Source organism: Stegodyphus dumicola, chromosome 10, assembly GCF_044657685.1.
Source record: "Stegodyphus dumicola isolate Sdum_Otavi_A_Nest chromosome 10, ASM4465768v1".
NCBI classification, from domain to species: Eukaryota; Metazoa; Arthropoda; class Arachnida; order Araneae; family Eresidae; genus Stegodyphus; species Stegodyphus dumicola.
This window is the reverse complement of record NC_140777.1, coordinates 134,494,967-134,521,002: the sequence shown is the minus strand read 5'-3', so window position 1 is coordinate 134,521,002 and position 26,036 is coordinate 134,494,967. Positions and strand designations below refer to the sequence as shown.

The window sequence follows — 26,036 nt, the reverse complement described above, 5'->3', positions numbered from 1 at the left end:
TAAAAACAATATCATTCCATTCTGCCGTCCACATCCTTCTTTCATCGGACCATTGGCGGCGGAGACGTCTGTGGTTCTGCGTTAAGGGTAGACGAAGCAATGGACGTCTTGCGAACATATCATTCTGCTGTAAACGGCGTCGAATGGTACGCGCAGACACTGAAGGATGTGTTACAGACTAAATGTGCTGTGCTATGGTTCGTGATGTGACTGAGCGATCCGTCACTGTTATGGTCCTGTCATCACGTGCACTGAGGTGGATGCGATCGAACACGTCAGTCCGTCGTACCCTTCTGCATCCAACGGTCACATATCTGCATTACAGTTGTTTGGTTTCGTCCAACACGACTACCGATTTCCGTGAAAGATAATCCACACTCTCGGTAGGCCACTATCTTTCCTCTGTCGAACTCGGATACTTGATCAAACGATGATCGCTGTTTACTGCGAGGCATAATTGATCTTTTTTTTTTTTTTTTTTTTTTTTTTAACCACAAGAAAAACACATTTGCCGAACTTGAAATCGTCTATCTCTCCTCCGCTAATGCATATTGTAAATTTCATGTTATTTGCATGCTTCCTTCAGGGTGTTACATTTACAGTGGTCAGCAGTGTATTATAAAAAGTTAATAAAAAGTGTGTTAGTAATAAGTATTTTGCTTGCTAAAAACCTGTGCAACACGCTTCTCTTAAAACTATTTCTTTCTGTTTCTTTGGCACTTCAGACTTTATTCTATGCAGTTTTCAAATTTTAGTTTCTAGTGTTTACGGTCATAAAGGACACCTGCACCATTATCACGACAAGTATGGGAAGATAACACACGCATTTTATTTCAAAGCTTTTTCTCATATAAAATACATTCAATAAGCAGAAAAACATAAGATAAATCAAAAACAAATTCGGAATTCAAAATTCGGGCTTTGAGGTATATACACTCTTCTAACCCGGTCGTGTATAAGACCATATTCGGTTACAGTCTTATATCCGATCGGGTATATGACACGCAGTCATATACTCGGTCGCAGTGTTATACCTGGTTGGATACAAGACTGCGTGTGTGCAAAATTTGGTAACTGTAGTTGCCATCGTTTTCCACAGTCCGACAATAAACATACATATTCTTCATGTTTTGATAATAAACTTATAATGTTGCACTTGATCTAATAATGCTACTTGTGTTCCATAAACACTAACGGGCGTCAAGCGAGTTATTGCTATGTCTGAAAACAATTACAAAGTTTTAAGAATGGTATAACAACCTTTTCATTTGTAAGGGATTCATTTATTTTGACGAATATTTAATTTTTAGTTAAAGCAGCTTTCCTTTAATTGTCCTTTTCACCCACGGTTTCCTGCCAGAATGCTAATCAGTTAACGCGCGCATAGCGTATATTCAAATTTAGGGTGAAAGAAGTACTATTTAAAGGAAGGTTTCGGAAGGTGATTTTAGAGCGTTTCATGTCTGCTCTTGAAGGCCACGTTGTTACTTTGACGTTACAAGCGATTTGATTCTGTGGCGTTGAGTGCTTCTAACCATTAAGCTTGTTTCCGTCCGCTTCTACGAGTCAGAGCCTTCTTGCGCGTTTAAGTTATCCTGTGAGCTGTTAAGCTAGTTTAATTACATTTTATTTTAAATTAAGTTCAACGCTACTTCTTTAAGTTAAGCCTGAATTGTTGCCTTATGTAAGCCTACGTGCGGCCATCTGTGCACATATATATGATTGAAGGATATTTACACCCTTCATCTGGCTCTCTGCTGTCTAAGACTTGAGGATAATTCCTCATACAGTCTTGCTAGAAGTCGTTTGTTTATGCTACCTAAGAATACGCGATTCTGAAATTTAAACAGAACTAGGAACATAAGTGTATGCTGTTCTTATGCTGCAATAACCACAACTCGGAGTGATGTAAATAAATAGAACAATCAAATTTTAATTAAACATTGAACAGTAGTCAAAGTCTACACAGTTAAATACTCAACTAGAAGCTAACTCAGTAACTTAATCCGCTTGTCAGATTCAAAATGTCGGCAGCGAGAGACTGCAAAGCAAAATAATTACAACTGTTTAGAGCTGCGTATTTGAATTCTGGAGTTCTTAAAATGTTTTGCCTTTTCCACATTGCGTAATTAAATTCTGGAGAACTTCCTGGACTTGGGGACCGTTGCAAATGTGCGTATTTTAATCCTGGAGAAGATCTTGATATATTTCAACGATGGCATTTTGCATGTTTGAGTTCAGAGAAGTGCTTGAGATGCTTTGCCGTACCCACATTGCGTAATTAAATTCTGGAGAAGTTCCTGAGCTTGGAGACCGTTTCCAAATGTGCGTATTTGAATTCTGGAGAAGTTCTTGAGATTTTTCGACGTTCCCACATTGCGTATTTGAATTCTACAGAAGTTTTTGAGATGTTTCGCCGTTGCCGCATTGTGCAATTAAATTCCGGAGAAGTTCCTGAGATTGGGGACCGTTGTAAATGTGCGTATTTGAATTATGGGGAAGTTCTTGTTATGTTTCGCCGTTGCCACATTGCGTAATTAAATTTTGGAGAAATACCTGAGCTTGGGGACCGTTGCAAAAGTGCGTACTTAAATTCTGGAGAAGTGCTTGAGATATTTCGCCGTTGCCACATATCGTAATTAAATGCAGCGTGACGGGGGAATGTCAAAAACACTCTCTGTCTCAAATCCCGAAACCTCAGTTTAAATACTCACACCTAATTTGCATTCTGTTGAGGAATATGGAGAGAAGAAGATAAAGTAAAGATTGAAATCATAATAATTGATTAATTAACCTAAGATATATTGCAAACTATAATTAACATAAGATAAATTTCAAACTCTTCTTTGAGATGGTAGACTGTAAACCGATGTTTTCAAATTGCAATGTTGTTTATTTTTTATTACTCCTGTTTTGTTAAAACTTTGCACTGAATATTAGAAAATAAAAATATTGCCTACGGTTTACGCCATCATTCATCACTCAGAAATTCAACATTTTGTAATATCGGTTACGCACAGGCTTATTTAATTTATATTTTATCATACCTAGAATAGAAATCTTAAATGGCCAATACATGGATTTTTGGCAACCGAGCGAATAAACGATCATATCACTTCTTTGGAATAATAACATTTAATATAAAGGACAACTGTAATAGACTAACGGTTCAAAGGCTTCCTTCGAGCAAAGAGATTCTGGATTCAGAATGTTGATAATCGATATTGATCTGTCGTAAGCATTAAAACATGTGTTGCTAACACAATCACAATTATTGAGCTCTGCTACATAGCCTTCAGTATTTGCCTGAGGCAGAAAATGGAATGTCTCACAAAGTATTAAGGAATAATGATGAGCTTCGTAAAATTTTCATGTTTTAAATCTATTCGTAAGTTTTAAGATAAATTTCAGCCTCAAATGCATAGTCACCCGTGTGCCTTACTATTCAAGAATTAATATTTTTAAAGCTGACGGGTAGAGTAGATGGTTTGTTTGTTTCTTTTCCATTGGTTCTTAACTTAAATCTTGTAAACTCTGCTAAAATAATCCTTTTCATCACTAAATACGAGTGCCTATTTGTTATTTTATCATCCCAAAGGGTCGTTAATCTAGAAGAGATATTCTATCTAAACGGCATTTTGCTTTGGATCTCTATAAACGGTTGCGTCACTTTTCAAATTGTTTCCACTATATATTATCGCTTTGTATTATATTTAAAGAAACTAAATAATGAAGAATCTATATGGTCTACATTTTCGTACTGCGTAAAACTAGAGTCATCATATTTTGAATAACATAGTCCTGCACCAAAATATGAAAACCTAGAAGCCCGAATTTGGAATTTCGAATTTGCTCTATTGTCTATTTCATATCTATCAGTTAAATTTTGGGTTTATACACATTTTTGTCTATTTTATGCTATTAAGGTATGTATTCGCTCCAAAAGAACGAAAATTAGGTTAGGAAAAAGGGCAATATTTATAGTTTGATAACATTTGACATCATTTGTGACATTTTGAACACCTGAACATTTTCTTTGATATCATTTCATATTACAGGAAAACAGTAAGTCATATTTAAATTTCTTCTCTGAGCTTTTTGAGAGAGTTCATTTAGATAGTTTAGGTTTGGTTTAGTTTACTATGGCAAAGCATACTAAAACTATTTTCCGGAGAGTTTGGGTACCTTCGTGGAGGACCTTTTAAAGGACCTGGCTCGTATACATGTTGCACAGGGGGGAAAACCACGAAAACGCCCATTCAGCCTGCCCATTCGCCTAGATTCAAACCCAGGTCGGAACTACCAGTGTTCAGCGGTATTACCGCTCGGCCGCTGGCGGGCTTAGTTAGATAGTATTTTCCTCAATAGATTGAAAAACGATATGTTTTTACCTAGACAGCTGTTTTACGAATAGATTTTTATAAAATTTACAGCTTTTGTCTTGCTGTTCCTTATAAATCCCAACTCTTACCTAGACTTAAATTCTACTTAAATAGAGTGATTCAGGACTACAATATATATATTATTTAACCGACTACTATTCAGGAAAATGGAGCAAGAATGTGTCAGGCATTTTATGTATAACGATCAATGTCCACTATATTATACTTAATTCATTCTTTTATTGTAATGAACTCATGTGTAGTTACTTGCCGCAAATATTGTTTGTATGATATAATAATAATAATACGTATATTCTCTATAAAATCTGAACATATGAATTCTCCGCGCAAACGAGATAGTGGTTAATGATTCTGACTATCATACTGAAGAATCCAGTTTCGAATCCCGGAGAAGGCATGGATTAATTTAGCAGTCAGTCCTATGAAAATTTGAAAATATAACGCTGATATTTGTGGTTTGACTTCTAAATTAATACTTGTACGGTGTGTTATTGTATCTTAAGGGAATGATGTTTGTAAATGCATAGTGTCTTTGCGGCATGGGCGCATTCTAAATATATGACGAGCCAAAAGTCCTCGCGTGTGGTTGAAGGTAAGGGAAGAGAATCCACCCTCCGAGGTGCTCTGCCTCAAAATTGGGGTGGAACTAGCAAAACCGTACTGTCACCCATAGGGTTTCCAAGGCTCTTGCCAACGTCAGACGTAATCTTGAACGCCTTGCCACGATAAATTACGTGGGCTTGTTCTAATTAATACAAGAGAGATTAGTCTCAACAACTACATATGAATTTGCGTTTGCAAAATAAGATAAATGTTAACATCTATTGATATCTTCTTCGCTATAAAGCTGTATAGCGTTGTTACTCAAACTAATAATTATCAATTTACCTTTTCATTTGAGCGATTCTGTAATTTTACACACGTTTCTCGAAATAAATATTTCATTTATCACGCATAAATTAGCCTGTACTATGCATGAAAAGCTACGATTATGCTTCTCAACATACTCTGGTGCTCAAATAGTGTACACTGTACTAATCTGAGCTGTTAATGTTTTTATATAAAACATTTCATATAAAAGGTTTCATGTTGCTCTTCAATTTACCTTCTCACAAAGCATTTACCTTCTTATGTAAATGTAAACAATTTCTGGTCTTTAGAAGAGAGGTCAAAGAAAGATTTCCCATCTCATAAAGCACATTTATAAGTAAATCTGTAAAGTAAAGAGCAAGTTAATAAAGTATTATACTGTTTGAACAGGTGTAGGTATAAACAGTTTTTAAGTGGACTTCAAATATTGCAACTCAAGAAAATTAGGTTTTCAGTATCAAAAAGCAATAAAAATTAAAACACTAAATTTTTAAGGGGATAACCTATAATCTTCTAAAGGAACTTGCTCAGTGAAAAGATTATTAATATCCTTAGAATTATATAAAAAGTGTTAGCTGAAAAATTACAGCCAAAAAATAAATCTGAAAGGTTTCAGATTTTAAATTATGTCCAAAGGGGCGTTTTTTAACGTTTTGTCTGTTACCTTTACTTATTAAATATGTTCTTCGCACTTAAACCATAAATTTAAGTTCAATAGCAATGTCGCAAAATAATTTTAAAATGAGCCTATCTTTAGAATTTCCGATACACAATTCCGCACGCTGGAGATAAAAAGGTTTTCCCCCTCCGGTAGATTGCTGAAATTTCTCGCTTTCAAATCGTTTAGTTTGTTACTGAACAATTCGTTAAAGTTTTACAAAATATGAAGTAGATCATAAAACAAATTCCAAATTTCAAATTTGGTCTTCCACATGCCCATCTTCGTAGGAGGATTACCTCATTCAAACTTCGATGCCTCTAGGTACCGTTGTTTATCACAATGCGAGAAATAGACATACATTTATGCAGATTTTTCATGATTTAATTTCTTCAAATATTATCTAACATTAGGGGGCAACAGTTTGAAAAGTGAAACAGACATTCAGAGGAATTCGACACAAAATCACAAAATGAAAACAATAGTCCTTCAGGAACAAAACTCCTTTGGACTAATAATGAACTAATTAAAAGAACAAATTGAGATTTAAGCAATAGAAAATTAACAATATGTTTTTTAAGATTTTCCTCAAAACTGTTAAGCTTAATTAAAAAGACTAAGATTCGAAACACAATCGGTAATTTACGGCACAAAGAAAGTGAATTCGTTATCAAATCTGAAGTTAGGTTATCAGGTTCAGTGTTCCTCCTTACTTGCTTCGGGAACATTACATGACCTGACTCGGAGCAGGGAGCTTACTAAAGCTATGTTCAATAAATGTGGGAAGTAGACAAGATACACAGGAAGGGTATACGAAACCCTTTATTTTTCTCTCTTTACAATGATTTCCGGACTTCGGAATACAGAGACCAACCACTTGTGGTCTGAACGTAACAATATAAAAATATTAACTAAACTCTAACTAGACTTAACTTTGGATTAATAAACAAATGGCTACTTGAAGATTGGCCGTATATTAACAGAAAGGCCGTATGTAGTACAGAGAACTGTTAACACTACGATACGTTTACAATTATCAAGAGGATTAAACCTCTGGCCTTGAAGGCAACCAGCAACCGAGTAAAACTGCAATGGCAAGCGGCCTGCTTCTACTAACTCCTTCCTCTCTCTTGCTTGGCAAAAAGCCACAACTTAAGTACTTGGCGTTCGCAAGACAAATTTGCATAAATAAGTTAAAGCTTTTAATTCTGGCCGGAAGTAGAAAATAAGAAGTGATAGTAAAGATTTAAAATAAAATAAACGTTAGTAAAACTTAAGATCCTTACAAGGTGAGCTCATGAATTTATGGAGTAACAAAAATCACATTATTCTGACGTCACATGTTCGTTTTTGTTATTTTTCGGTTCTCTTGTTGCTAATTTAGCTCAAGCATTTCTGTAAACACTATCTGGATATGCTACACATGCGCACATACATTCTGGCATGGTTATTAACTCAGATTGGTACATGCAATATGTGGCGCCCTATATGTGATTGAGAATTGGTAAACTAGAGATATACTGAGAAACGGTGCTTGTATTGCTCTGAATGAAAATCTACATTACATTAATTAGTTTTTACTATTACTTTGAGCCTCAAAATTTAAGGTCATAAATATTTTATCCAAAAATATATTCAGAATCACATTTTAAATTATTTAATATGTAGCGTAATATGTTTGATCGATGTTACTTTGTCTGAGAAGCTAGAAACAAAAATAGTTTTGAATAAATGTATCTATTATTTATAAATAACTCATGCTTTTTAATTCCCGAATTCATTTGGAAATATTGGATAAGAAAAGCATAGTGAATGGCTCTATGTACAAACATACATCGTAAAATTTCTATCGTATATGTAGAGGTTGTCCACCATCAATATTATTTAATATGGTTCTCCAGAAATAAGGTTTATGACTTTTTGTTCTGAACTTTAAGAACTTCCATTATCTTCGATTCGCATTCATAAAAAATGATGGTTAATTCTGGACTAAATGATCGATATCGCTGTTCCAGTGGCTGATAAAAGAATTCAGTGAATTCTAAAAAGCCTGCTGAAATGAGGAATTGAAGAATATTATACTGCTAGAAGCGAATCGTTAGTTACGTCCGGTACCAGTTCACGCATCAAATATTTGTAATCAAATTTTAAAAAGTTTTCATTATTATTCATTGCAGTAAAACAGTTAAATTGAGATCATCTATCTACAGCATATTTTCGTAATAGATATCACTGAATAAGTATTTCGTAATAGATTTACCACTATTTCTAAAAAAATATAGCTACCTCTTGTCTTAAAGAATGACATCAACAAATTAAAATTCGTATTCTTGTAAAAACCTTACTTTTTTTGAAACCAGAATTTATTTTGAAACCAGAATAAGTTTCACGTTTTCTGTTGTCTTGCTCTTCAGTTTCGACCACGCAGTCTCACAGAATATTTCTGTTAACCCAAAAATAATTAAAGGCCTTGCAGCAAGAAGGGCCCAGCTAAACTTTGGTGGATTTTGTGTTCATGGGCCATTTTTGTTGAAAAAAAAATCATTCTTTGCATTGGAGTAGTCGTAAAAAATCATTTTACCAGCACGTGTAATGCGGACAAACCTTTATAACATAAGTTAAAAAATTAATTTTCGAAAATGTTTAAAATTTTCCGGAAATTGAAAAATGTGGAGCTGAGTCCTTGTTGGTTCAAGCCCTCCAATTGTTTTTTAATACTGCATCAATATTGCTACGAATTTCGTATTTAATTAGATATGTTTAGTAGAATTATAATTAAAATTATTTTATTTCCCCGTGCAATGCAGCAGTGAACATATTTTAAGAGAAAGCTATACCGGAAAAATAAAGATACAAAAGCAAGTGCATTTAACATTTAATAAACGTCTATCTCGGTAATTTATATTTAAATTGAATAAATGTATTTGACTACTGTGTTAGCTGTAACCGTAATTCTACTCTTTTGGTTTTCAGAAATCTCAAGAAGCAAAGGAAATTACTAGAACTCTCTCAAGACCGATTGAAAGCTTTAAAAAGCCGGAGAGAAACATCTCAGTTCAGTTGTTGTTTAGTTATCTACTATTATCATTTTCTTTTTCTCAAGTTCAGATCGGATTAGCTTTCTCTTTGCATTGCATTGTATTCTAACGGTTTTAGTAGTTCAAAGTATAACTACTTATTATATTGCGTGATATTATGAACACTAAATTCATTGTGCGAATATCTCTGAGGAAAATTCTCTGAGTTCTGATATATTTGATAAGAATCAATTTTATTAACCTTTTATCGGACTTGTGGATTCAATCTATTTATGAACCCGTACGCACGCAAGAATATAAATATTGATAACAAAAATAAAACTTTCGTTACAGCACTATAATTTTTAATCATAACCGATAGCAAACATTCTGAGGTCTGTTTTTAGATTTGCAAAACTAGCTTTAATGAAATCAAGAAATAAAGAAATGTTTATTATGAAAGTTTGTTTAATTCTCCCTAATTTCAAAATAAATTTCAGCAGACTTTTTAGTATCCATCAGTTTCATCGATTTCACAAATATTGTTCTTTAATTCATTACAAAATTTCATACTGATCGGAATATAAAATACCTTCTCAAATAAGATGACCCAACATTTACAAAAATGGTTTGCCAAGGAAAAAAAATTAAAGCTTAGATGCTTGATTGAGTGAACACGTGCAACTATATTCTGCCGGAAAAATGTCTAATGTAAAAACCGTACAGCGAATCAACATCAAGTTTCTTGTGAAACTTAAGAAATCAGTCCCGGAGAAAACATTTTAAAGGTAACCCTAGGCTTATGGAGATGAAACTTTGTCTCATGCACGTGTGTTTGAATCGCATAAGCGGTTTTCAGGGGAAAGGGACAAAGCACGCATGTCAAAATCAAAATCCAAGGCAACGTTAACTGTCTTCTTCATTAATAGAATTGTAAGGATTGATCTATCTGTTAAGCAGGTTCTACCAGCAAAAGCATTACTGTGATGGGGTATCCTCCTTATTCGCTTGATTTGGCTCCATGTAACTTTTTTTAATTTCCTAAAGTTAAATCTTGCTTAAACGGAAGCCATTTTACCTCAGTTGAAGAGGTTCAGGCAAAAACGGAGAATCTCCTGAACGGCCTTCCAAAACCCTCGTTCCAGAACTGTTATCAGCAATGGCAGCACCAAATGCAGAAGTGTATGAATGCTGAAGAAGACTACTTTGAAGGTGATAATGTCACGGAGAACTAATTCTCCGTACAATGATTTATTGGACCAGTCTCGTATTTTTTTTTGGGGGGGTCACACCTCGTATGAGCTTGATGTGTTGGAGGTATTAAAAAAACACTATAGTTGAATAGTATAATACTTTACTTTGAGGCAAAAATAAGTAAATAATGTTTCTTTTAATTAAAAAAAAAAGATTTGTAACTAAGTATCCTAATAATCTTTTAATTACTAGGCTAAGACATGCGCAGTTTTAAAGAAGTGTTTTAAACGGAATAACATTCCCTGATATTTTAAGCCTTACGAAGTATATTCACTGATATGATAGCACATAATGACTATCTACATAACAAAGAACGTAAGGACTATCTGTCTAACTTGAAATAGCGGATTCTTTCGTAAAATCTTTCTGATTCTTAATCACATTATGTGTAGGAAAATCCCACTGTTATTTTAGACACCCGTGAACTTAGAGATCGACGGAGAATAATGAGTTCTGTATGGCGATGGATACTCAAAATGATTGGCACATAGTCCATAGTCTTGACTTAATGAACGCTTAGCGCGAGATAATGCTTTAAATGTTGGTCCGTTAAAAGATTTCTGTGCATTCTTAAAAAATGAGAGATTTTATTGTTGATGGAAATGAAACTCCACAAATTTTTTTTTAAATTATTAGCCCAAAGGGCGTTAGCCCAGAAGGGCTATTAATTTGCATTGATTCACTTCTACGTTGACTTTCTTTTTAAACTGTTGCCACCAAATATTACAACCATGTATTATATTTAAAGAAATTAAATAATGAATAATCTGCATAAATGTATGTATGTTCCTCGCATTGTGATAAATCAACGGTACCTAGAGCCACTCAATTTTGAATAACGTAATCCTCCACCGAATATGGGCATCTGGAAGCCCTAATTTGGAATTTGTTTTATTATCTGTTTCATATTTTTTCAGATAAAAAAGTTTGATTCACAAACTCAACGATTTCAAAGAGAGTAATGGCATCACTGTACGGGGAAAAAAAAACATTTATATCTCCAGCGCGCGAGACTGTGTATTGGAAATTCTAAAGTTATATTCATTTTAAAATTATTTCTCAAGATTGCTGTTGAATTGAATTTTACAATTAAAGTGCGAAGAACATGATATTTAATAAATAAATGCAGCACAAAAAACGTTAGAAAAATGCCCCTTTAAACATAATGTAAAATCTGAAAGCTTTCAGACTTTTTTATTAATTAATTTTATTATGAATTTTATTCATGTTTAAATAAAACTTTTGGTAATTTTTTTTTTATTAATTTGAATAAAGGAAACTTTGGCTTTGAAGCAATGAGAAGAAAGAATAACTTTTGTCATTTTTATTCAAAGATCATTCGCCCTTTTTATTGTGTTCTGGCATGATGGTAAAAAATAATGGTGATAAAATATTATTTGTTCATCGCAAGTAATTTCTTTTCCTAAAAAAGGGTCATCGACTCAAAAGAATTGTCTTACAGATACAACTGACCATTCCGAAAGGAGACAAAGTAAAATAAAATTTTGTACGGGGTGTCTCTTTCATTGAGAATAATATTCTTTTCTGAGTCATTTAATATAACGTTGAAAATTGAATTATCGTCAAGCTTTATACAGAAACTGATCAAAAGAAGCCATTATGAACGAAAAAAATTTTGGATTGATTTCCATTTCTTAGAAAAGAAAAGAAAAATCGAAGAATATGAAAGGTTTTCTTAAATTACGCTGAAAATGTCTGCGCGTATTTTTTTAAATAGTTCCATGATCTATAAAAACTTTATTCTAACGTCTCACATAGTTAATTCTGAAATAGTATGGAACAAATTAAATATCAAAAATCTAAGCACAGTTTGGGAATACATTATTTTCATTAAATTGTATATTCGCTTTCGATGCAAGCATATAAGCAAAAGTTAATATTGATTGTTCAAACTTATGTGTTCTATATCACTCGCATATAAACTTCGTAGAAAAGAAATATCAAATTAATTTCACGGTGATTTCAATGGCAGATTTATATTGATGATGTGCAACAATGTCCTAAAGATGATGGTAAAAAGGGTATAAGGAGATGATGTGCTGCTTTGAGCAAATTCTGTCACAGAATTCCAAGGAGAAAATTCATTTTAGAATTTGTAGAAAATAATATATTAGAAGCGTCAGAAGCGTCTTACTTAAGAAATGGAATAAAAGATCTCTTTTTAGTTTTTATGAAAGCAAACTACATTCTTAAGACACAATAAGACACGCCGAATAAATACTAATTCAGAAGTCAAACAACAAAAGTCAGCGTTATATTTACAAACTTTTCACAGGAATTGTGAAAATTTTGTAAATATAACGCTGATTTTTGTTGTTTGACTTCTGAATTAGTAAACTACATTCTTTTAGTTTTCCAGTTTCATTTTATTATTAAAACTGGCGGTATCTAAAACAAAATTATTTGAGAAACTTTTTCATCTTTGGATTCACTAAGATGCTCTTTTTAATTAAAGGAATGGATAATTAATAAACGTTTAATCAGCTATTAATTATAGCTGCCTTTTCCTCCTTTTCGTTTTGGAAGGTGAATTAGGCACTTCATTTTCGTTCTTTTATTCGATAGTTTGATAATGAATCTAATTTCAATGATATATCTTTGGGCGTTGTTGCTAACGTATCTAAATTTAGAAAGAAACCTATATGCAGCATATTTCCACTGTCTTTTCTCGAGTTTGGTGCTTATTCAGTTTAATTTTCTCGCATTCTTGTACCTCAGTTTTAAATTCAGAATTTCATGCATGAATTCCAGGAGAATTCAATGTTCTTTTTACAGTTATGATCTATTATACAAGAACAAATAAAAAATGTTAAACATTTCGTATTAACAAAAAAAAAATTTCGAGATTCAGGTATTCATAATTTATTCATCGCTTAAAATTATTTGTCTAATAACAATATATTTAAATTTTCCTCTGTTTATCCACAGTTACATACGTACACGATCTGCATATGTTACAAGAAGCCTTATCATATTGAACTAAAGATAATTTTCGTACCATTTAGTCGCTACCGTTTGTTTAAGCAACCTACTGCAGCCAAAGTGTTTGAGGGCCATTTATTTGGCTTCTACCCAAATAAAGGACATTCTAAGGGGAAATTCCACGTTGTGCATAAGCTAATGTTTGGAATTTAATTTTTAAGAAATCAGATGCAGTTTAAAATAAAAATGAAGAAAATTTTGCGGGGTCATGAATTTGACAAATTCATCTAACACTTTTAAGGAATAGGTATCTAAACACTTTAGAAAACTTCCGTAAATAAATTTTAAAAAACTCTAAAAACTTCTACCTGATATTCTGTATAGCTGTAAAAAGATATTTTAATTTTAATAATGAAGTTTCTTTTAGAAAGATTGCTTCCAATGCGAATATAAGCTTAAAAGAAATATTAGCACTTTAAAAACTCTTCAAATCCTCATTTCAGAATTCTATAAAACGCTTCATCTAACCATGGATGTAAATGAGCCTTTTAATCAATGATTCTAGTGGTCTTAAAATTGGTTGGATTGTCTAGTTTAAATCTAAATACTTTTACAAGCTTCCTTTTTCAATGACTTGAGGCATTATAAATCAGATTCAACCTCATTCTAGATACGGTAGCCTAGCATAATTAATTTTTAATCAAATACGGGTTATTAACCTTATTTTTTAAAATATGAAGCATTAAATTTTAAATTATCTTTTAGTTTGCCGTCTTTGGTTTATTAGGTTACAAATTTAAAAGATTTAATGAGTTCATTAAATTTTTATACGCATACAGAATTCCTATCGTTAATTTCGAAAGGACAAACATAAAGAGTTTATACATTCCTTTTCTAGATTTTAATAAAATTAATTTCGCTAATGGAACTATTTAGAGCAACAAATTTAAAATATCTGATATGTATTTCTCTAAAACACCAACAAATTATTTAAATTTTATTCACAATTGTGACATTTTAATTAATACCTTTCTGCAAATCTTATTATTCTACATTTTGACTAAAAAGGTTGGAAAACCGTAAACTAATCATGAAAAGAATAAATCGAATTTTAAAAAAATTTTGAATTGGTAAGGACAGACAAGCAAGATTTTTAATCTTTCCGTGGCCTATTTTAAGAGTAAATTGACTGAAGTTTATCAGTAGTATGGGTATTTTCGTGATTTTCCCAACATAGATACCAATTATTTCTCCGAGAAGCCATCCTCTCTATTCAGATAAACCTAACGAGCATTAATTTAAGTAATTAATTCATCAACCTAAAACACTGATGAGTAGGCCTTTAATCTCTATTTGATGTTTAAGCTCAGATGAATTCAGAGCTACTGATTGAATACTGTAGCTGAACTGTTTTAGTTCAACCTGGTTTCTAACTCTAAGGAACGGACTAGCGGCATGGCCATTTACCTCCCTGCGCAACATGAATATAAACCAATTTCTCTCAAGACATCCTCCACGAAAACATCCTTTTCTTATACAGATAGCTGCCAAGTGCTTACCGTAATTTAAATAATCCAATTCAATTGTTATTAGCAATTAGAACATTGATTTGTATACTGTAGCTGATCTCCACTAACAGATCTGACAACGGGACAATGGTTGGAATGAATTTTAAAGTAGCATAAATTACATTTCCTCGTACAATGATATGCATAGAGTATTCTCCAAAGTCTACTAAGTTTCTCAGAGGAGAAGACTGAAAAATGAACGATTTCCTCTCTAGTATTAAAACTACGTATTTTCCATTTGCCAATCGGGATGTGCTAGCCATTTATACCAGAGAGCATGCACGGAGTAATACGATAGTCGTTTACATTCTGATCCATTTTAAAGGCGACTGGGAAAAGTCGCAAGACCCAGTGATCAAATCCGAGAGGTGAAGCGTTATCCTCCAATATATGCATTATTAGGGCATTAGTATAGGAAAAGATTAAGTTTTCCAAAGCTCACTGATTAGGTTTTTCACAGTTAGTAATTCGAAGAAATCAGCTATATCATAGCTGGGATTTGAATCACGGACCATCAGCCAGCCACCTCAGCGTCTAATCATTTACCCATCAAGCACAAAGGAATGAGGTAATTTCTTATCAGTCAATAACTAGGTTATCGAAATAAAACTCCTTGGAGTACTTCAGCAACAATGTTTCTGTTTTTTTTTTTCCATGATCCGTCCCCTATGTTCAAATTCATATCCTGTGGATGTATAAGGGTCCTCATATCTGCTGCACCTATACTCACGATAACAACTTGCGAATTTCGTTTTCAGAGTCTGCATCATCCATGAAACATGTGTATTTACATTTAGCATTGAAATAAGTGAACAACTGAAATTCTCTTAGGGCTAAGTCAGGGCTTTACGGGGGATACCGAAAACGTTTCCACGAAACATACTAATTGGATGTCTCTGCCATGTGAAGCTCGGCAATGATGGAATGCTGTGACTCAGTAGAGTTAAACATTTTAGACGAATTGATGTTATGTTGCTCGAAGTTGCAACATTACATCGCATTCATATTCATTCCTTGCCGTCCATTCTTTATCTCTGAAAGTAGAAACTCACTCCATCATATTTTTCCTCTAATGAAAAGACCTCTAGAGTGATCCTGAACGATTCAAGTCATAGGACCTCCGACATCGACAATGTTGCTAATGAGTGAATATCAGGTGTGATAGTGTTGCTATTTCTTTTAAAACTATTTATGATTTTTTATTATCAGATCATTTTCGTGCATATCATACAATGCGTAGTAATTCCAAGATTGAAAAATGTAAGGATTAAAAAGCATAAAGTGGGGCCCAAGACTAGTGAAGATTACATTAAATTTTGAAAACATGCAGGATTAGCTTTCACGGTATCTCGGAAATATGTTTTCATCAAATTTTATTTGCAATTTAATACACGCACGTTTAATGCTCTAGTGGTGTTTTATTGCTTCTTTGTTTCAATTTTGAATCTTTTGTGTGATAGTTTACTTGAATAAAGTTTTGTTTCTTCATTAGGTCTCAGTGGTTCTGCGGCGGATCTCACTCGCAGAAGAGAGGTCTTCGGTCCGAATATGATTCCCCCCAAACCTCCCAAAACGTTCCTGCAGTTGGTATGGGAAGCGCTACAAGATGTCACCCTCATCATCCTCCAGGTGGCAGCACTAGTATCCCTCGGCCTTGCCTTTTACGAATCACCAAAAGAGGAGGGAGCGAAAGGTATTTGTATAACGAATATATTCTAAGATTTAGATTAGCAGTAAATGAAAAAACTTAAAGGCATTTTAGAATCAACAAATAATACAAGCTTAAAATATAACTGCAGTATATCTCGATAATTTGAAGTAATATAGGCTAACAGAGCCAGGACAAGGGTGAGGCAAGCGAGGCATTTGCCTCAGGTGAATCACTAGAAGGGCACCAAATTGGCTATACGAATTCGAAAATTACCTTAATTTTATTTATAAATTTGTCAGTTATTATTAGGGAAAATAAGACTCTGTAAATTTAAATTAATAAAACAATAGGAAGAATTGCAAGAAAAATCTGGAAATTAATGCAATGTTTCATTTTTATTTATCAAAAAAAGAATTTTTAGCATTTTCATTTGAAAGTTATAAATAATTGACTATAATATTTTTCTGAATTTATAAAGCTACGATTAAAAAATACTTTAAGAATTATAATATAATTATGCTATAAGAATTATATATATATCCTTATTTAATACATTTACTTTTGTTTAATACAAATATAGCTATATATATTATAATAAAAGTTGTAAAAGCAATACTTAAAAGACCAGTTTCGGTCAAAACTTTTTCCGCATTGTGCTGCAATATATATATATATATATAATATATATATATATAATATATATATATATAATAAATAATAATTTATTTCCTAAACAGTATTGATTAATTGAATATATATATATATATATATATATATGTATATGTATGTATATATATATATTCTCTATTCCTATAAAGCTAATATAAATTTAATTTTAAAATTTAACTAAGAAATTTTAATTGCAAAAAAATTTAATTAATTATTGCTGATTTACAATATCATTTAAATTCTAAATTTGATATATATATCAAAATAGCTATATTTGTATTAAAACTTTGTAAATGTATTAATTTCGGGATTAATTTTCATACTTTTGGGTTACTTCATTTAGATACATTCTGCTAACTTTATATTAAGAGATAATATAATCAATATTACTTTAATAATTAAATTCTATATATAGGGGGGGGCACATTTACCATTTTACCTCAGGTGAAAAAATAGCTTGGCACGGCTCTGCAGGGTAATGATACTTAAATAGAATGGAATGCCGCAATTAGTTCTAAACAGCTGTTCATGAGAAGACTTGTTAATTTACATGTTGCAAGATCGCTGTTAAATTACTCAGCCTTGGTTATTTGAATGTCTGAGCTAAGAAAGAAAAATATACATTCAACTTTATTCTGATATATTTCTATTGTAGGAGATATAATACCTACAATAATATGAGAATAAAAAAGTTATAGAGAATATAAAGGTGGTTATCTGCTAGGAAATTCGAAGTGAAATTTAGAATGCAAATGTGCACGACTGCGATAAATTTGGCAATGTGGAAAGCGATTTACACCTAAAAATTCGCGATTTGTGAAGCAATTTACAGTTAAGTTTTTAAGAAAAACTCAAAAACAAAACTGCTTCGAAAATAATTTTGAAAAATCGTAATTAAAGTAAAAATATATATTGTTGTAGATACACTTTATTGAGGAGAGTATATCTCACGTTGAAGTACGGCGTGGCAAAACTTACAAAACGACAAAAAAATTTTAAAAAGCAAATAATGTTTTAAAATCTATATTTTAACTTTCAAACATTTCTTAGAAACCTTCTTATATGTGCAAGCTGACGACGCGGCCAACTTTGGATCTCACATCCATTCGGTCTGGGAAGCTGCGTATGCCGGACGAAAGGTTAAAAAAAATTCTCTGAAACCACTTAATTAGTATTTTTAACATTTCTGTTTTAAAAGAGGGCAAAAAGCTTGTTATATCACCCATGAAAATTTTGGAAGTGTATATCGGATGTTGGAATTTGAAAATCCAAAATATGAATACATTACAATAAATAGTTAATCTTCGAATTATGGTAACTTGGCGATTTTTTGCCGAAAATTTGGCGACCAACCCTGCTACAACAACCTGCTAGTTTTTTTTTTTTTTTTTTTTTTATGCCATTTTGTTTTTACGAAGTGAAGGCATATTTTTGTTGTTGTTGTTGTTTTTTTTTACTCAACATTTTTTTTAAACAATCTGCTAGCCGAATTACGCTTATGCTAGAACTTTTATGGAACAAAAGTGCTTAATCATGACGAAGATTAGGTGCGAAATTGCGAGAAAGTGCAGAATCGCCCACTGCTTGCCGCGTTTTTAAGAATTGCACATACACGGTATCATTCATTTACACGTCGACCTATTTTCACTTAAAAAAAAGTCCTAGAATTCCAAAAAAATGGCATTGCGCACACTCTTGACTTTATCCACGTACACTGCTAAAGTCCTAGCTAGTAACCTTTATCGCCTTACCAAAATTTCACCAAACTACCTGTTACCATATTCCAAAGATTAGCCCAATAAATTTAAGAAAATCAACTTTTAATCAGAAAATCTTACAGAAAAATGTGAATATTTTTAATGTAAAAATCACAAATGAAATAGTATGTATAATTGTAAAGATTGGGTTTTAACGAAAGCTTCCCGCCACGCAAATATCGTGCGCGCAAACACTTCACGTTGGCGTGTTTAATCATATTTTGTCAAACGCTTTTCGGCATTTAAAGGAAAGAGACTTGCTTTAGAACACTGTGTTGTTAAATATGCAAAATAATATCGTTATTATTACGTGCAAGTTGTCTGAAATGGAACTATCATGCTACCACGTTAGAACCATCACATACTTCTAATGTTCTGTTGCAAAAGTTCAGCTACAGAATGTCACCAAATCGTGTATACAACTTTAGGTACTAATGTTGTATCATATGACACTATAAGGTTTTCTACTGAAAGTTCAACAACAAGGACTATGACATTCAAGAAGCAGAGCGCTCAGGCCGGCATACTGATTTTCATGATGCCCGCCTGCGCGAACTTGAGGAAAAAGATCAGTACATACAACTTCAGTCGCTGGGTGCCGCATGAGCTAACTCAAGCAGTTAAGGACAGACGCGTTCGAACTTGCACTAATCTGCTCAAATATCAACACAAGAACAAAATTCTGGACAGAATAGTCACTTGTGATGAAACGTGGGTTTACTTCAACAACACAGGCCGAAAAGGAGGTTGGTCTGCTCTCGGTGAGCTCTTCGGCAGCGAGCGACTTGACTAACAAAAACATCCTGCTTTGTATCTGGTAGGATTGCCGTGGTATTATCCGCAAAGAGTACCACATGTGTCTGCATTCACCGGCTGGACACTGTTCGGGCTTGAATGGGATCTTATGCCACACCCACCATACAGCAAAGACATCGGGCCCTTCGGGCTTTTACATTTTTTCACACCTGCAGCTACATCCTGCTGATGCTAACTTTCCTTTCTGTACAGGAGGTCCGAAATGATGTTGATCTGTTTTTGGACTCGCGGCCACTAAGTTTCTGTGCTGAAAGCTTTGAAAAACTACCAAAAAGTTATCAGAAAATTATACATTTCGATGGTGATTACTGCCTGCACTAAAAATACTGCTTTCATGTTTTTTTTTTCCTTAACTTTATTAAGAAAGATTTTTGGCAGAAAATTTTCATTACAATCAGATATTTTTAAGTGCTAGTCAAGTCTTTATCTCTGCTATTATATACCCTAAATCGACAAGAAAAATTGAGAGTAATAAGATGAGTACTAAATCCAAAACTTGTCTTTACAAATTAAAAAATGAAACAACATTTATTGAATAACAGAAACTTTTATTGCAAGTATAATACAGTACAGTCCGGCAAACTCGACATAATGTGGCCTGTCGAGTTTCCGAAAAGACGAGTTTTACGGAATAAGGAGTGGATTTTTTTCAGAACTCTTAATATTTAACTGTAAATAACTCTAGACATTTGTAGCACAATATTAGACATGGAAAATTACAACATACAATTAAATTAATGTTGTTGTTTTTTATGTCAAGTTCTAGCACAATAGGAGTCATAAAAAGAACAAATACCTTAAGATAATTGAGTAAAAAACTTACATAAAGAAATAAAGGAACATTATTAGTAGTTCTTGGTAGAAAAATATCGTGTGATAATAGATTGTATCTCACAGTCATACCATCGTCGTGCAGCTTCATCCTGTAGGCAACGGAGGAACAGATTGTCCATAGCAGATGCCATACTAGATTCCATACCAAATTCCATACACAGCAAAATTTCCATAAAAAAATTACAGAAAAAGACCACTCAAATCTTTAAGCAGAACAGGAAAGGTGGTAATAATTCTCATCACATCTAAATCAAGAGTAGCAAATCAACACATCATGGGCTAGAACAGGAAAGGTATAGGCATAAATAATAAATATATGTGCTATATGCAATAGTTGATCTTTTTGCCTAGAGATATCGTAAAAGGTTCCTAAAAAACTGTCGAACTATATGGAATGTCGAGTTATCAGGAGTCGAGTTTGCGGGACTCAATTGTAATACCTTTACGGTATTAGTAATTTCTTTGAAAATAAACCTTTCTAGCAGGGAAAAAAGGCTATATTTATAATCCTAAAATGTTATATAATTACACACTATGAAAGTAATAAAAGTAATACTTTCATATTGTTGTATACGTACGGGTTCGTAATAGGTTGAATGCCCATAGAACCTGTGATAGTGTGATAAAATTTGTTTTTACCCAAATAAACACTTTAAAGTTCTGGAACTTCCACAAAAGCATTCGTATAGCTCTCCTCAGTATCGCAAAGCACAATCAGTAGTTACACTTCAGACTAGTAAGAACGTTAAACACAACAACAATACAAAGACCATCTAAAGAGCGAAGCTCCCACGGAGATATCTCAGTACGCCGATGTTGACTCTGAGCAGTAAAACTGAGAGCTGATAGTCTCGCCGGTCTTAGATAGTTTTCCTCCGGCCGTCGAGAAATCTCTGATACCTTCCATAAGGTATATAGGGTTCAAGTTACAAGAGCAGGATATGGTTACATATAGGAATTAATTACAGTTATCCAATTACAGTACCATTTGCAGTTACACAGGTACCGGACCGAAATGTCGCCAAATGCTCACTAGGTATGGCGATTTTCTGTGGTTTCATGATAAATTTGGCAACAACAATTAGTCAGCAAAATCATCGCCAACTTTGTAATATCTCGCCGTTTTAGCGAGGTAGCCATTTACCTCCAATAGACTTGTCTCTGTAATCTTACTTTCCCGGCAGAGATTCCTCTCTTTCAAACATTTTATGTTACATTATACAAAAAATATACTACAGTTTCACATATAATTTCACTAAAATTATTTACATATAAACCAAATTCGTTACAATATTGGCATTTTAATAATCCTTTGCGAAATTTTATTTTTCTGAATATTTAATTCCTTTGGAAAAATTCTTTCTAGAAATGTAAGAAAATAGATAAATAACTGAATAAAATCCTTATTAAAGAAAGTTATGCGGAGGAAAGTTTAGAAAGGCGTAACGTATAATTGCATCATAACCTCAAAACCAACAGGACTAAGAAATAATATTTCCTAGCAATATTATCTGACGCAGGAGAAAAACCGGAAATATTCTCTTCGGCTTAAAATCAAACTGCAGTATGTTTTAAAAAAATTCTAGGAAATCGCTTATAATATATTTTTTATCTTTCTTGTTCTAAAAGTGGATGAAGAGTTGATTTTATAATGTACAAAAACTTCAAAACTTTGTGCCAGATACATTTTTGGATGCTGGAATTTTAAAATAATGGACATGAAATGATTAAAAATAAATAGAATAATTTTGGAAAAATCATCAAAAATTAATAAATTTTGTTAAAAGTTCAGGATGAACTTAACATTTTTACTTTCTTCACCAAGCGAAGGTATATGCAAAATAAGGCAAATAATAAAGTTTCAACATTAAATTAAAAAATTTTAAACTGGATTTTTAAAAATTCAACATATGTTTCAAATTTCGTAGGTCTGGGTTTATTCTTTTCTCTGTCACGCGGCATACTCACATAATTACAGATTTCGCATTTCCCAATAGTACAGACATATGTATGTAATATTACAAACCAGCAAAAAATAATTTTCAAATCTTTCCCACACTACCTAAAATTCCATATATCGAAATATAAGAGAAAATAATAATCAAAAAATAAATTTTAAAAGATAAAACAGTGTGTTACGTATCTCACAATATCTTTTCAAGGAATTAGCTGAGAGAAATAATAGCCTTCTTAGGTAGCAAGGTAGCCTTCTTATTGAAATTATACAGTAAATGACACAACAAAGTCAAAATTTAAGTTTAAAATTCAATAAATAATGAATAAAATTTAATAAAAAGGAATTTAATTTAATAAATAAAAAAATTTTAAAGGTATCAGATTTTACATTATGCCCAAAGGGACGTTTTTTAAAGTTTTGTGTGTTACCTTTATTCATTAAATATCACGTTCTTTGCACTTAAACCATAAAATTCAATTCAACAGCAATATCACAAAATAATTTTAAAATGAGCAAAGCTTTAGAATTTCCGATACACAGTTTCGCGCGCTAGAGATAAAAAGTTATTTCCCCCCGTAGAAGAGTGCTGCCATTGCTCGATTTTAAATCGTTAAAACTCATCGTTAATCAAAAATTCGTTACAAAATATGAAATCGATAATAAACAAATTCCAAATTTCAAATTTGGGCTTTCCAGATGCCCATATTTGCAGTAGGATTACGTCACTCAAAATTAGATTGCTCTAGGTACCGTTGTTTTATCACAAAGCGAGAAACATGCATACATTTATGCATATTCTTCATTATTTAATTTCTTTAAATATAACGCACAAGTCGATAATATTTGGTGGCAACAATTTGAAAAGTGAACCGACTTTTATAGTGAACCAACGCAAAATGCCAAAACAAAATTAATAGTCCTACAGGGCAAATTGCCCCTTTGGACTTAATAATACTATATTATTTGTAGACATTTAGTTCCCTGGCTCTGCCGAGCCTCGGGCAATAATGATTCGAATATTTAGGATTATACTATGCTTAGAATCCCTAAAACAGCTAAATTATACTTTAGCTGAAATTGTTGAAGCTCATGTCAGTGCTATATCATCGAGATAAGTAAGCTCCAAACATCATTTTCCTCATTATAGTGATAGGATTAAAAATGTCTATCTCCTTTAAACCTTCTATTGAGATTTCTGTCTGATCCAGAGCACACTAATTTCCCAAAATTAAATTACTTTCAAAAACTCTTTATCATATCATTCATTTACGAAGCACACAGGAAAGTACATATGAAAGGACACAAGATCAGCCTATTTCTTAACCTTAAGAAGATCTACCACGTGGTCGTGTTCTCCTGTTTGCATTTGAGGCTTAAGTTCTTAATTTATAAACTTTCCTGCTGAACCGGTCATAATCTTTATGAGTTTCAAGAACATTAGAAAGAACTTGAAGCTTTAATGAAATAAATGCTTTAAAAGTTAAAAGCTTTAAAAATAAATGAAAATGCAAATAAAAGATAAATTAATTTACATAAGAAATTTAAAATGAAGTGCTAATTCTTTTCAAATAATGATTATTAAAATAGTAAGCTAAAAAAATATATTAAAAGAGATAATATTCTAGAAATTATCGTTTAATCTCCAAAAATATGTAAAGGGAAGGAATCAAGAAAATATTGAAATAAAAATGGCGTAGAGTAATTTTCGCTAACTTAATATAGTTTCAAGTCACAAAAAGGTAATAATTATTCTGTTTGAGCTTTATATCTACTTTCGTTTCATTTTAAATAGGCCCACCAGCGGCCGAGCGGTAAAGTCGCGAAACACTGGTAGTTCGGTCCGAGGTTTGAATCCCGCGAACGGGCTGGCTGCATGGGCGTTTTCGTGGTTTTCCTCATGTGTAACGTGTATACGAGCCAGTTTCCCTTAGAAAGTCCTCCACGAAGGCATCCCTCCTGTTAGGCAGATAGCCCTCGAGGCTTTGCCATATTCACACACACACACACACACGTTTCATTTTAAATAGATGCACCGTAAAAAAACATTCAATGTAAATGATATTAACCTCAATTTCCACTTTCGTTTTGCCGTCGCAGCAACCGGTACCAGTTTGAAATGAAAAATCGCGCATTGGCTAGATTCTGGACTATGTTTTACTTTTCGTGGAGCGTAAATCAGGTGGTTTTTTTTTTTTTTTTTTTTTTTTTTTTTTTTTTTTTTTCTGTTGAAATTCAGTTCTAGCAAAGACTATGAAGTAAAATTTAGATGGAAGGAAAGAAAATATTTCCGCAAATTTAACTTAAAGGCTTCAAATTCATTAAATAATAAAAATAAAATGAAAAAAAAAACTGAAAGCTTTCAGATTTTACATTACGGCCAAAGGGGCGTTTTGTCAACGTTTTGCGTGTAACTTTTATTTATTAAATATCATGTTCTTCGCTCTTGAACCATAAAATTCAATTCGGCAGCAATATCGCAAAATAATTTTAAAACGAGCATATCTTTAGAATTTCTGATACACAGTCTTGCGCGCTGGAGATAAAAATGTTTTTTTTTCCTTATAGTGTTGCCATCGCTCGCTTTGAAATCGTTGAGTTACTTAATGAAAAACTTCTAAATGCTTTACAAAATATGAAATCGATGATAAAACAAATTCCAATTCCAAATTCTGTGGAAGATTGAGTTATTCAAAATTGGATGGGTCTAGGTACCGTTGTTTTATCACAAGCATTCATACAGTTATTCAGATTCTTTATTATTTAATTTCTTTAAATATAACTCAGACCGATAATATTTGGTGGCAACAATTCGAAAAGGGAACCGACATTTGTAGTGAACCAACGCAAAATGCCAAAACGAAATGAATAGCCCTTCTGCGCAAATTGCCCCTTTGGACTAAAAAGTGCATAAAGAAAACAAAAACTGAAATGATGGAAAAAATTATGAAATAAAAATTTAACGCTAAACGCATATATTATTTACGACACATACTCACATCACTTATATTATTTACGACCCAAGTCACATATTATTTACGACCACGTGTTTCTTATTAAAATACCAAGCGTCTTGATGGAATCTTTTCGATCATTATCCCCGTGAATTTAATTTTCATGGGTAATTTATATTTATTTCGTAAAGTATGTAATTTTCTATCGAACGATGTCAATAGAAATCAAGACATTTCTGATTTCAATAGAAATCAAATTTCGATCAATCAAAAAAATTATGCTAAACTATGCTATTGCTAAACTATGAATACTTCTTTAGAATGAAACACATAAGAAATGTATTTATTTTAATCAGGTATTAGAACCAAGAAAATATTGGGTAGATACGTATTTTATTATCACGAATAAAGGCGCTCAACGGATATGCTAAGAAAGATATCTATATAGAAAGTTTTCTGAAGAAAACTGAACTGTATAACACGTTGCGCATATGGACAAAATTCTTAAAACTACAGGAGGATACTTTGACAGTTAGTAATTCCAAACGGAATCAAAATGCTGACATGCTATGGGTTTTTCTCTCAACTGCTAGTGAATTTTTTTTTAACTTATTGTTCATCCTGTTACTTCACTCTTATATTTTATAACATATAACTTATTCAACTATTCTCTCCAGTCTTGTATTAT

At 32.6% G+C, this 26,036-nt stretch overlaps 1 protein-coding gene across 7 annotated transcripts in view; it reads left to right on the top strand.

Moving 5' to 3' along the window:
- The window catches only part of LOC118192450 (plasma membrane calcium-transporting ATPase 3-like), a 480,953-nt gene that overhangs the window by 316,970 nt on the left and 137,947 nt on the right, over positions 1-26,036 (top strand). For all 7 annotated transcript variants that reach the window (XR_015043552.1, XR_015043551.1, XM_085825569.1 and 4 more), the window contains exon 3: positions 16,206-16,406. Coding sequence is in view for 5 of the 7 variants with exons in the window: in XM_085825569.1 (XP_085681695.1) it covers positions 16,206-16,406 (201 nt within the window). In the remaining 2 variants the exon portion in view is untranslated. The remainder of the gene's footprint in view (positions 1-16,205; positions 16,407-26,036) is intronic.